Raw genomic sequence first — 14,602 nt, 5'->3', positions numbered from 1 at the left:
TCTCAATTTCTGACTGGATTGTCAAATAATAGATGCTTATTGCATCATTCGCAAAGTGACGAAACTCTACAGTAGGCTCCTCATATTCAAAAAGTTATTTTTTCATCTTTCGCAAGGTGACAAAACTGTACAGAAGGATTTCCTCGCGTTACAAAGTTATTTTTAGAAGCCTGTTGTAGTTTTACCGCTGAATATAGTAGTACCCCTTACTCGCTATGCAGGACGCTCGATTAACGGATGTCAAGTGCCAACATAGTCGCTCTAAAACTCTGGGCGCCAAACCGTGTATTGACGAAAGTTGTACCCTATATGGCGCCGCCCATAAGAAACTTTAGTTTTCTTTTTCGCAGAAATATTCTCGGGAGTATTCTCATCTACTCCCTAAAGTTTCATGGCACTCGGATGAACCGCATCCGAGTTTTATTTTTTATATACCATGTATAGAGGGAAAAAAACGCCCCCCCCCCCCCCGGGGGCGCCGCCCTTGCAATATTAAACAATATTTTTTTTGCAGAACCCTACCATTGAATGATCTAATCATCTCCCCAAAGTCTCATGGCTATCGGATAACGGTGTCTCACCAAAATCGACTTTTATTTTTATAAACCGTATATAGAGAAAAATCGCAACCTCCCGTGGCGACGCCCTTTCGAAATTAAAAAATTTTTTTTACAGAACCCTTCCCTAGAGTGGTATAATGAACTCCCCAAAGTCTCATGGCTATTGGATGAACGATGCCAAACCAAAATCGACTTTTAGTTTTATATACCGTAAATAGAAAAAAAAAACAAATCGCGCCCTATCGGGGCGCCACCCCTGCGAAGTTGAAATTTTTTTTTCGCAGAAACCTCCCCAGGAATATTCTCAACAACTTCCTAAAGTTTCTTGCCGATCGTGTAAACAGTGTCACGGCTATTCACTTTTATTATTTTTATATACGGTATATAGAGAAAAACAATTCGCGCCCTGTCGGGGCGCCACCCCTGCGAATTAGAAATTTTTTTTTTCGCAGAAACCTCCCCAGGAATATTCTCAACAACTTCCCAAAGTTTCACGGCGATGTGATGAGAGGTGTAGTAATGCATAAAGGACAAACACACATACATTGCTTTTTATATATATAGATATATATATATATATATATATATATATATATATATATATATATATATATATATATATATATATATATATATATATATATATATATATATATATATATATATATATATATATATATGGGAAATAAAAGTTCATTGTGATTCTTCTAAATATAAGGGATATAAAAATAAAAGTTCATTGCGATTCTTCTAAATAAAAGGGATATAAAAATAAAAGTTCATCGCGGTTTGAAACAGTTGATCCCAGCAGCACCATGAAACTTTGGGCAGGTGATGAGTACTCCACGGGAGGTTTCTACAAAAATATCTAGAATAATAATTGTGCTATTTCTGTCTGTCAGGAACATCTACAAAAATATCTAGAATAATAATTGTGCTATTCTGTCTGTCAGGAACAATCTAAAGAAAATACAAGCAAAGTAAAAACTTTCATTCAAACGAAAAACTAAACTTCCCACGACTGTGATGTCACATAGAACACAGGAAATTTTCAAAACGTATCGAAATATGTAGTTCTAAAGAACACATAATCAAATGACGCCATTGATTCTAGAGTAAACATACAATTAAAAATTCAATGCCGAAAAAATACACAATAATAAAGAACGTCATCAGTATTTAATAATAAAGACAAGAACACTACCGCCTAATTCTAATCTTAAAATCATTCAAATAAATTTTATGTAGAAAATATATACTTTTACCAGTGTTAGCCGAGTGTCCCCCCACCCATGGAGATAAAAAGTCTGAAGAAACACAATCTGCATGATTGAGGTTTAGCAGCCAAAAGTAGGTACGGGTCTAGATAATAGAAGAAGGGCCTACCTTTGGCCTGTATGATCTACTAATGAGTAGTGTCTTTCAGAAATTTTTCTTCCCCACCAGGGGGGGGGGGGGGAGAAAGGGGGGATTTTTCTCTACATGCTGTATTTAAAAAAAAAGTCATTTGCGGTTTGACACCGTTTATCCAAGTGCCATGGAACTTTGGGGAGTTGATGAGAATATATGAGAAGATTTGAGCGAAAAAAAATTTAAATTTCTTATGAGCAGTGCTCAGGAGTGTGTGATTTTTGTCAATACACAGTTTGGCACCCCAAGTTCCAGTCCGGCTATCTTAGCACTTAATTGGGGGTCTTGCATAGCGGGTAAGGGGTACTAATATATTCAACGGTAAACTGCAACAGGTGCAGTTGCTGTCAACCCTAAGCACCCTGGGCTCCTCTGTGAGCACTAAGGTGCCTATGTTTGTTAAAAAAAGGCTTTACACTAAACACTAAAATCAGACACCATTTGAGATAATCAAGCCAGATTTGGTATCAAGGCTCAGTATCAAACAATTCAGCAAGATTTGGAAATTCTTTGTTTTTTTACAATGTTTTTTCAATACGTCGGCATTGCTTAAAAAAATAAAAAATAATTTTTACAACAAAAGTTTGCACTAATAAAACATTTATATACCGATAATTGTTTTATATACTTACTAAACATAATGACAAAACTAGAGTAACTTACCTATTTACTGTTATTATAATAATAATTATAACCGTATAATATAATAATATAAAATAACCAATTTTTTTTGTTGACAATGTATTTTACGAAATGCAAACACTTTCACTTTCAACTTTACCCTAAAATCTATTTTTAGAATCATAATCCTGCACTAAAAAGACATATGCGCCGTTTTATTCAATACGCCGCTAATTATATTTAATAAGATGGTATACCAGCCCCCAGGACTATGATGCTAGATCGTCGGGCCGGAAAACCGGCTATTCTGGGCCAAAGGGTTAACGTACACTCAACATACAGCACATAATGGGTTGTGCTGGGCAGTAGTGTGGGTAAAGCAGTGACAAATATGATCCAAGAAATATAGCGCAGGCTTTGTTTATATTTAAATAACTCAATTTTTGGAAACCAGGTCACACGTCTAAGGATATCTGATTGGTATCGCAATGATGAAACAGTCTAAAAATATTGCGTCAGACTTTCTTTTGAGACCGCAGCACCACACACAGGGATGGACACACTAGTTTGCTGACAACTAGGTATAAATTTAGTATAGATTTTAAAAATATTGCTGAGAAATAGGTATAAATTTAATATATGAAACAATTAACATTGCATAGTTATACTGTAAATAAACTTAGAATAAAAAATATTACAAAAAGTTGGTGCAGAATTCAGATAAAACCTACATTCATCCAATGGTGGAGGTACGGAGCCAGGCAGCCATGGTGAATGGTCATCCAGAAGGTTGATTGTGAGGTTAGGGTGCCAGTGGGAAAGTATTTCATAGGAGGAGGAGTTTTCTTTCTGAGGAAATAAGACATTTGTAAAGATTTTCTTTCTGAGGAAATAATACATTTGTAAAGATTTTCTTTCTGAGGAAATAAGACATTTGTAAAGATTTTCTTTCTGAGGAAATAATACATTTGTAAAGATTTTCTTTCTGAGGAAATAAGACATTTGTAAAGATTTTCTTTCTGAGGAAATAATACATTTGTAAAGATTTTCTTTCTGAGGAAATAATACATTTGTAAAGATTTTCTTTCTGAGGAAATAAGACATTTGTAAAGATTTTCTTTCTGAGGAAATAATACATTTGTAAAGATTTTCTTTCTGAGAAAATAATACATTTGTAAAATTTTCTTTCTGAGGAAATAATGCATTTGTAAAATTTTCTTTCTAAGGAAGCAGTAAACTTGCTCAATAAAGAATTAAGTATTACCTGTACTAGGTCAGGGTGGACATCCGTTTGACCAGTCAGTAAATTGACTGTCTTGTGAAACTTGCGCTTTTTAAATTTGTTTAGTCCTGAAACAAAATTTCTTCCAGCTTTATTCAACAAAGCAATCCCAAAACAAGACATTATTGAGTATCACAAATAAAGCACTAAGTAAACTGCTTCCAAATAAAATATCTGTCAATAGTTTCCAAATAAAATATCTTGTAGCCAGAAATATAAAATACCTATTGGTCTATATTTTGACTTTTTCTATGGGTATATATATATATATATATATATATATATATATATATATATATATATATATACTAGCCGTCCCAGCCAGGCCCTGCTCTGGCTTTTGTGAAAAACCTTTCTGTTAAAGACCATTACCTGTGTGTTTAGTAATCATCATCAACCCGGCATTGCCCACCCAAACCATATATATACATATACATACGTGTATGTACATACGTGTATGTACATACGTGTATGTACATACGTGTATGTACATACGTGTATGTACATACGTGTATGTACATACGTGTATGTACATACGTGTATGTACATACGTGTATGTACATACGTGTATGTACATACGTGTATGTACATACGTGTATGTACATACGTGTATGTACATACGTGTATGTACATACGTGTATGTACATACGTGTATGTACATACGTGTATGTACATACGTGTATGTACATACGTGTATATACATACGTGTATATACATACGTGTATATACATACGTATATATACATACGTATACCTACGTATACATACGCATACATACGCATATATACGTATATATACGCATATATACATATATATATACAAGTGGCATTCGGGCATTTGTCGCATTCGGGCAAGTGTCCATTCGGGCATTTGTCGCATTCGGGCAAGTGTCCATTCGGGCATTTGTCGCATTCGGGCAAGTGTCCATTCGGGAAATCGGCCTTCGGGCAAACGGCATTCGGGCAAGTGTCTTTCGGGAAAACGTCCGGCTCCCGTCTTATATATTTCATCAGACTTACTTCTATCCCCGCGGCATTATATAAAAAGCAATGTATGTTTGTCTGTCTGTGTGTCTTTTATGCATTACTACTCCTCTCATCACATCGCAGTGATGTTGTTGGGAATATTCCTGGGGAGGTTTCTGTGAATAAAAATTTTCCAAATTCGCAGAGGTGGCTCCCCAGTAGGGCGCGATTTCTTTTTTTTAATCTAGATATGGTTTATAAAAAATAAAAGACTATTGTGGTTTGAAACCGTTAGTCCTATAAGCATGAAACTTTGGGGAGTTGATGAGAGGTTCCTGCAAAAAAAATCTTTTAATTTCGCTAGGGTGGCGCGCCGGGAGAGTGCGATTTTTATAAAAGTCGGATGTGGCTCAACACCGTTCATCCGAGTGCCATGAAACTTTGGGAGCTGATGAGAACAATCCAGGTGAGGTTTCTGTAAAAAATCATTTTCAATTTTGAAAGGGCGCCACCCAGGAGCGTGCGATTTCAATAAAATTAAAAGTTGATTGTGGTTTGACACCTTTCATCCGATGGCCATCAAACTTTGGGAAGCTAATTAAAACAATCCCTGTAAGGTTTCTGTAAAAAAAAATTATTTTTAATTTCGCAAGGGCGGTGCTATGGGAGGGTGCCATTTTTCTCTATTTTGCAATTTGGCTGTGAAAAAAATTTCAGTTTCGGCCCCAAAAGGCTCACTGAGGGCCCTGTCACATATGCCACTGAGGGCCCTGTCACATATGGCACTGTGGGCCCTGTCACATATGGCACTGTGGGCCCTGTCACATATGGCACTTTGGGCCCTGTCACATATGGCACTTTGGGCCCTGTCACATATGGCACTGTGGGCCCTGTCACATATGCCACTGAGGGCCCTGTCACATATGGCACTGTGGGCCCTGTCACATATGGCACTGTGGGCCCTGTCACATATGCCACTAAGGGCCCTGTCACATATGCCACTGTGGGCCCTGTCACATATGCCACTGAGGGCCCTGTCACATATGCCACTGAGGGCCCTGTCACATATGGCACTGTGGGCCCTGTCACATATGGCACTGTGGGCCCTGTCACATATGCCACTAAGGGCCCTGTCACATATGCCACTGTGGGCCCTGTCACATATGCCACTGAGGGCCCTGTCACATATGCCACTGAGGGCCCTGTAATACATTTTTTTTATAATCTGAAAAATTAACCAAGGTTAAATTATTAACTGGGTTGTTTCCTTTTGTCGGTAAAAAAAAATCCAAACAGTTTCGTCACTTTGCAAATGATGCAATTAGCATCTATTTTTAGACGATCAGAAATTGAGATCGAGCATCAAATAATAATAGACAATTAGTAACGCTAACAAATTGCATCAGTCACACTGATGTTTAAAACACATCAAATAATTATTTTTTTACGTGATAAAGAAAAATTCCTATTGATTTGTGTCACTTTAGCGAATGACGCCATCTGCATCATTGTTAACAGGATGATATTTGGCAGTCAGGGTTAGGGTTATCCTGTGAGCACTACGGCGCCTATGTTAGTTTTAAGGAGCAAGGGGCAGTACGCGGCGCCTCTGGGGTAGTGTAATTAGGGGGCTCCCAAGAGCGCTCCTCTACGTCCCTGACACATGGGCAATCACCGAACTGTGTTCTACCATATTATTTCAGTGAGTAATTAACATACACTCAAGGTTTTTATGTGGTTAGTGTAGGTAAGCCCCTTGTCCCGATATTTATGATCCAAGCGCAGGCATTGTTTACATTTAAATAACCCAGTTTTAGAAAACAAGGTCAAGGTTTGGGGGGAATGATGAAAATTCCAGGCTATAATCAACATTTCTTAAAATTCCCTTATTTTCCGGGTTTCCCGGCTGAGGGAACCCTATGGGGCATTATAATCGTTCAATGTATTGAATCAGATGCATCCAACCAGCGCCCCAGCAGGGTGCGTTTTAGCACCCTGGGCTATCCCATGAGCGCTATGGTGCCTACGTTAGTTTTAACCTTTTAAACGGTGCGAAAGACTACGAATAAAATTGTATCAAGCTCATCCGCAGGCGCCTATGTTAGTTTAAGGAGCCTATGTTAGTTTAAGGAGCCTATGTTAGTTTAAGGAGCCATGGGCCCAATGCAGCACCCATGCAGAAGTGTTATCAGGGGCTCCAGAGAGCATCTCTCTCAGACCCTGACACATGGGCGCTTACCAAAATGTCTTCTACCTCACTATTACGGTCAGTGATTACGTACACGTCTAAGAATATAGGATTGTTACCAAAATGTGTTCTACCTCACTATTACGGTGAGTGATTACATACACGTCTAAGAATATAGGATTGTTACCAAAATGTGTTCTACCTCACTATTACGGTGAGTGATTACGTACACGTCTAAGAATATAGGATTGTTACCAAAATGTGTTCTACCTCACAATTACGGTGAGTGATTACGTACACGTCTAAGAATATAGGATTGGTAACACATTGATGAAACCATTCTTATATATTTCATCAGACTTTCTTCAGATGGGCATGCTAGTATATATACTTAGGCTTACAACATGACGACAGCCATAGCCAGAAGGTTTACACCAAATAGTTTCCAACATCATCCTAACAGGTGTAGGCAGTGCAGTCAAATTATACCTAAACAATGGACAGCTCTACAAGTTTCCTTTCATTCATCAACTCATTTTTTTTTCTTCAAAAAAAAAATAAGTATTTTTAGATTTTTTATAACATTTAAAGTGTGATAATTAAATTAGAATTTGACTTTTATGTCTTTTGATTTTGGTATTTTTACACGACTATAATATTTAATAACCCTTTTCATCTTGAAGGCTTCTTCAAAACGTCAAACCTGAGGTCATATACTTTTGTTTTTTCAATAAGTAATAAACCAGAAATGTAACCAACCAAGTCAGAAAAAAGTGGGTTGTGTGAGTATGGTGTTTACAGTGACAGCAGAGCAGTAAAAAAAATTTACTTTTTTTACATTAGTGTAAAGACTATTAGATCTAAGCCTTAGATGTGTAGCCACATAATAGTACTAGCTTACATCAGTATTTTGTATCAAAAGTTAAGACATACTGAGTGGTTTTTGTTTTAATTTAGTAAAAAAATTCAAAATAACCACGTTAAATTAGATAATTTAAATTAAAATGCTCGTAGAATGTGTGGCACGGTCTTGCGTCCTTGGCTGCTCGTTCACCCCATTCATGAGTCAAATAGAGTCCAAGTATGGGTTTTTCTTCAGCAAAAAGCAGAGTTCCGTAAAAAAGGAAAAGTTTCACCTGTGCTAAAGATAATCCTAAAAAGAACCACGTTGGGTAAGTTATGTAAGGCGCAGCCTGGCTGTCGTACATAGTTGATGTCACCTTAACGAGCTGAATTTTACCCCAACCCATATTGTCATTCACTGCTAGACGACCATACAACAAATGCCATCTAAAGTTATTTTTACCTCCCTGGTTAATTTTAATGGAAAGTGATAAAACCTTATTTCATTGGAAAGTGATAAAACCTTATTTCATTGGAAAGTGATAAAACCTTATTTCATTGGAAAGTGATAAAACCTTATTTCATTGGAAAGTGATAAAACCTTATTTCATTGGAAAGTGATAAAACCTTATTTCATTGGAAAGTGATAAAACCTTATTTCATTGGAAAGTGATAAAACCTTATTTCATTGGAAAGTGATAAAACCTTATTTCATTGGAAAGTGATAAAACCTTATTTCATTGGAAAGTGATAAAACCTTATTTCATTGGAAAGTGATAAAACCTTATTTCATTGGAAAGTGATAAAACCTTATTTCATTGGAAAGTGATAAAACCTTATTTCATTGAAAGTGATAAAACCTTATTTCATTGGAAAGTGATAAAACCTTATTTCATTGGAAAGTGATAAAACCTTATTTCATTGGAAAGTGATAAAACCTTATTTCATTGGAAAGTGATAAAACCTTATTTCATTGGAAAGTGATAAAACCTTATTTCATTGGAAAGTGATAAAACCTTATTTCATTGGAAAGTGATAAAACCTTATTTCATTGGAAAGTGATAAAACCTTATTTCATTGGAAAGTGATAAAACCTTATTTCATTGGAAAGTGATAAAACCTTATTTCATTGAAAGTGATAAAACCTTATTTCATTGGAAAGTGATAAAACCTTATTTCATTGCTATCAATTTAAATAATGTACTTGTTATAAAGGTTTTAAAAAATTGTGTCTGTTCTCTGTTTACAAGTGTTTAGGTTGAGTTTGTCTCATATACTTTTACAAATATAACCTCTTAAACATGGCATTTTTGGCATGTTGAAACAAAAAACTAAAAATTTTAAACTTTTTTTGAGTACTTGAGCTATATGAATAAATTTGGTATCCACGATCATAGAATCTCAATGACTGACATAGCAACATTCCATTTGCTGTCCCTAAAGTTTCCTTCCCCACTAGTTAGCTGCAAACCCAATTACAATTAAATTCCAGCCCTGTTAAAGTTGTTTACCTACTTTTTGATCGATGTGCTGTGTACTTTTTTGAATAGGTCTTTGCAGATCTGTCATTAGGGTCAGGTGACATTCCTTCTTTCACAAAAAACACATGTATGTAGAGAGACCCATTGTTTTGTACATTCTGAAAGTAAAAAAAAAAAACCAATCATCATTACTACAAACCCTGTATTGAACATAAGGAGGTAGCCACATCTATACATCGCACACAAAATAAAACACGGAATAAAATTCAATCCGCCAATTTCAAATTTTTATTTTTCATTACAGAAATATATATTTCAAAATACCACTATAAATATAAATAAAGAAACAATCAATTTATAATTAAACTTTGGCACAATGTGGAAAGTCTATTCTCTTCCTAAATGAAACAAAAAAGAAAGAACACCTATGACATGGTTTCCATGGCCTCTTGAAATTTCAGAGTGTCATGAAATTCTCCTGAAATTTAAAAAACCAGAAAATTCTGGAATATGAACATTTCTCCTGAAATTTTCACTTGCATCAATCATTTTAGGGTTTTTTTATGTGTGCGTTTTAGACTTAAAGGTAATCAAATATGACAGAATCAGTAAAATTTTCTGCTTACAGTTTTTTGTTGATTCTTTTAAATAGAGATCTATAGCTTACTTTAACCGGTGTCCTTTGGGTTTGGTTTCAATTTGTTCTCATGAGTGTGGAAAATTGTGATAAGCCTGAAGTTTAAACAATTGGAAATTTCATGTCAGCCTCAATCTAGTTTTAGCCCACGTCATTTGATTCCATTGTCCTAGGCCCTAGATCTACTTTCTATTAACATGCATATTGTAATACAACAACAATTGGAAATTTCATGTCAGCCTCAATCTAGTTTTAGCCAAGGTCATTTGATTCCATTGTCCTAGGCCCTAGATCTACTTTCTATTAACATGCATATTGTAATACAACAACAATTGGAAATTTCATGTCAGTGTTACGTCCGGGTTAGATTCGAATTCAAGAACGACTCGGGTTAACGTTCGATACGTTTATTAGGTCTCACATATCACATTACAACATAGCCCTCGACCTAACCCTGCCAACTAACTAACCCCTGACAACCATTCACTCCAGCTTTTATACAGCATTCGACCTTGGGATAACAATACACAAACACACCGGGGTTAACAATATTCTAGGGTAAACTCAACTCACACACTCACTCTCCCCTAATTCTAGATCATTCTATCCTATTCTAGTCTAACCTACAACTGACCCGTAACAGTCAGCCTCAATCTAGTTTTAGCCCAGGTAATTTGATTCCATTGTCCTAGGCCCTAGATCTACTTTCTATTAACATGCATATTGTAATACAACCCTCCCATTCTGCGTCTCATTTGAGCTTTCTCACAGCAGGAGGGAATTGCTGACATCCAATAGGTGGACAAAAGGCCAACACTGACAAAAGGCCAACACTGACAAAAGGCCAACACTGAAAAATAGCTGACATCCAATAGGTGGACAAAAGGCCAACACTGACAAAAGGCCAACACTGACAAATAGCTGACATCCAATAGGTGGACAAAAGGCCAACACTGACAAAAGGCCAACACTGACAAAAGGCCAACACTGACAAAAGGCCAACACTGACAAAAGGCCAACACTGACAAAAGGCCAACACTGACAAAAGGCCAACACTGACAAAAGGCCAACACTGACAAAAGGCTGACATCCAATAGGTGGACAAAAGGCCAACACTGACAAAAGGCCAACACTGACAAAAGGCCAACACTGACAAAAGGCCAACACTGACAAAAGGCAGACATCCAATAGGTGGACAAAAGGCCAACACTGACAAAAGGCCAACACTGACAAAAGGCAGACATCCAATAGGTGGACAAAAGGCCAACACTGACAAAAGGCCAACACTGACAAAAGGCAGACATCCAATAGGTGGACAAAAGGCCAACACTGACAAAAGGCCAACACTGATAAAAGGCCAACACTGACTAAAGGCAGACATCCAATAGACTGACAAAAGGCCAACACTGACAAAAGGCCAACACTGACAAAAGGCCAACACTGACAAAAGGCCAACACTGACAAAAGGCCAACACTGACAAAAGGCCAACACTGACAAAAGGCCAACACTGACAAAAGGCCAACACTGACAAAAGGCCAACACTGACAAATAGCTGACATCCAATAGGTGGACAAAAGGCCAACACTGACAAAAGGCCAACACTGACAAAAGGCCAACACTGACAAAAGGCTGACATCCAATAGGTGGACAAAAGGCCAACACTGACAAAAGGCCAACACTGACAAAAGGCCAACACTGACAAATAGCTGACATCCAATAGGTGGACAAAAGGCCAACACTGACAAAAGGCCAACACTGACAAAAGGCCAACACTGACAAAAGGCTAACACTGACAAAAGGCAGACATCCAATAGGTGGACAAAAGGCCAACACTGACAAAAGGCCAACACTGACAAAAGGCCAACACTGACAAAAGGCCAACACTGACTAAAGGCAGACATCCAATAGACTGACAAAAGGCCAACACTGACAAAAGGCCAACACTGACAAAAGGCCAACACTGACAAAAGGCTGACATCCAATAGGTGGACAAAAGGCCAACACTGACAAAAGGCCAACACTGACTAAAGGCAGACATCCAATAGACTGACAAAAGGCCAACACTGACAAAAGGCCAACACTGACAAAAGGCCAACACTGACAAAAGGCCAACACTGACAAAAGGCCAACACTGACAAAAGGCCAACACTGACAAAAGGCCAACACTGACAAAAGGCTGACATCCAATAGACTGACAAAAGGCCGACACTGACAAAAGGCCAACACTGACAAAAGGCCAACACTGACAAAAGGCCAACACTGACAAAAGGCCAACACTGACAAAAGGCCAACACTGACAAAAGGCCAACACTGACAAAAGGCCAACATCCAATAGGTGGACAAAAGGCCAACACTGACAAAAGGCCAACACTGACAAAAGGCCAACACTGACTAAAGGCTGACATCCAATAGGTGGACAAAAGGCCAACACTGACAAAAGGCCAACACTGACAAAAGGCCAACACTGACAAAAGGCCAACACTGACTAAAGGCTGACATCCAATAGGTGGACAAAAGGCCAACACTGACAAAAGGCCAACACTGACAAAAGGCCAACACTGACAAAAGGCCAACACTGACAAAAGGCCAACACTGACTAAAGGCTGACATCCAATAGGTGGACAAAAGGCCAACACTGACAAAAGGCCAACACTGACAAAAGGCCAACACTGACTAAAGGCCAACACTGACAAAAGGCCAACACTGACAAAAGGCCAACACTGACAAAAGGCCAACACTGACAAAAGGCCAACACTGACAAAAGGCCAACACTGACAAAAGGCCAACACTGACAAAAGGCCAACACTGACAAAAGGCCAACACTGACAAAAGGCCAACACTGACTAAAGGCTGACATCCAATAGGTGGACAAAAGGCCAACACTGACAAAAGGCCAACACTGACAAAAGGCCAACACTGACAAAAGGCCAACACTGACAAAAGGCCAACACTGACAAAAGGCCAACACTGACAAAAGGCCAACACTGACAAAAGGCCAACACTGACAAAAGGCCAACACTGACAAAAGGCTGACATCCAATAGGTGGACAAAAGGCCAACACTGACAAAAGGCCAACACTGACAAAAGGCCAACACTGACAAAAGGCCAACACTGACAAAAGGCCAACACTGACAAAAGGCCAACACTGACAAAAGGCCAACACTGACAAAAGGCCAACACTGACAAAAGGCCAACACTGACAAAAGGCCAACACTGACAAAAGGCCAACACTGACAAAAGGCCAACACTGACAAAAGGCTGACATCCAATAGGTGGACAAAAGGCCAACACTGACAAAAGGCCAACACTGACAAAAGGCTGACATCCAATAGGTGGACAAAAGGCCAACACTGACAAAAGGCCAACACTGACTACAGGCAGACATCAAAAAGGCAGACAAACAAGGATTTTAATATAGCAAAATATATTACTACATAGTTCCTATTTAGACAATATTTGAAGAATGAAGTCCAGGGCGGCTGGCATTATCGCCCACATGAAATAAGGCGGAAAATTCAAGAGACGATGCTAGTTGCTACCCTTATAAGGTGAACCATTGGGTCCTAGCGACTGGAGATTAAGGTAATCTTAAACACAAAGGATAAACTCCTTAATATTGCAAAATATGGTATTGCATAATAGTGAGAGTTAATTACTTTTAAAAAAGTCGGTAGGTGGAAAATATTGAATTATTGTGGCAAAAAATTGTTCTCAAACAGAAAAAGCGGATTTTGGGATAATAACGCAAAAAAGACATCTCTGCTAGTCTTACACTTAAACCTTGCTATGCTGACCCTATAAACCTTGCACCTATACTCACCCTATAAACCTTGCACCTATACTCACCCTATAAACCTTGCACCTATACTCATCCTATAAACCTTGCAACTATACTGACCCTATAAACCTTGCAACTATACTGACCCTATAAACCTTGCTATACTGACCCTATAAACCTTGCACCTATACTGACCCTATAAACCTTGCACCTATACTCATCCTATAAACCTTGCACCTATACTGACCCTATAAACCTTGCACCTATACTGACCCTATAAACCTTGCACCTATACTGACCCTATAAACCTTGCAACTATACTGACCCTATAAACCTTGCACCTATACTGACCCTATAAACCTTGCACCTATACTGACCCTATAAACCTTGCACCTATACTGACCCTATAAACCTTGCAACTATACTGACCCTATAAACCTTGCTATACTGACCCTATAAACCTTGCACCTATACTGACCCTATAAACCTTGCAACTATACTGACCCTATAAACCTTGCACCTATACTGACCCTATAAACCTTGCACCTATACTCACCCTATAAACCTTGCACCTATACTCACCCTATAAACCTTGCACCTATACTGACCCTATAAACCTTGCAACTATACTCATCCTATAAACCTTGCTATGCTGACCCTATAAACCTTGCAACTATACTCACCCTATAAACCTTGCACCTATACTCACCCTATAACCCTTGCACCTATACTCACCCTATAAACCTTGCACTTATACTCACCCAAAGACAAAGGCCATATTTATAGTTCACACAGACTAAGACTAATGGAAAAATGTGTCATAAATGAAAAGAGCT

At 38.1% G+C, this 14,602-nt stretch overlaps 1 protein-coding gene across 1 annotated transcript in view; it reads right to left on the bottom strand.

Moving 5' to 3' along the window:
* Positions 1–14,602, bottom strand: part of LOC131941199 (putative lipid scramblase CLPTM1) — a 34,998-nt gene that overhangs the window by 12,893 nt on the left and 7,503 nt on the right. Inside the window, exons 4-6 of the mRNA XM_059300220.1 lie at positions 9,384–9,507; positions 3,856–3,941; positions 3,323–3,440 (exon numbers count right to left, since the gene is read on the bottom strand). Of these exons, the coding sequence (XP_059156203.1) occupies positions 3,323–3,440; positions 3,856–3,941; positions 9,384–9,507 (328 nt within the window). The remainder of the gene's footprint in view (positions 1–3,322; positions 3,441–3,855; positions 3,942–9,383; positions 9,508–14,602) is intronic.

This window comes from Physella acuta, unplaced genomic scaffold, assembly GCF_028476545.2.
Source record: "Physella acuta isolate Inbredline_101_S28 unplaced genomic scaffold, ASM2847654v3 ptg000353l, whole genome shotgun sequence".
NCBI classification, from domain to species: Eukaryota; Metazoa; Mollusca; class Gastropoda; family Physidae; genus Physella; species Physella acuta.
The sequence above is the reverse complement of the archived record's forward strand: the minus strand, read 5'-3'. Positions and strand labels throughout refer to the sequence as shown.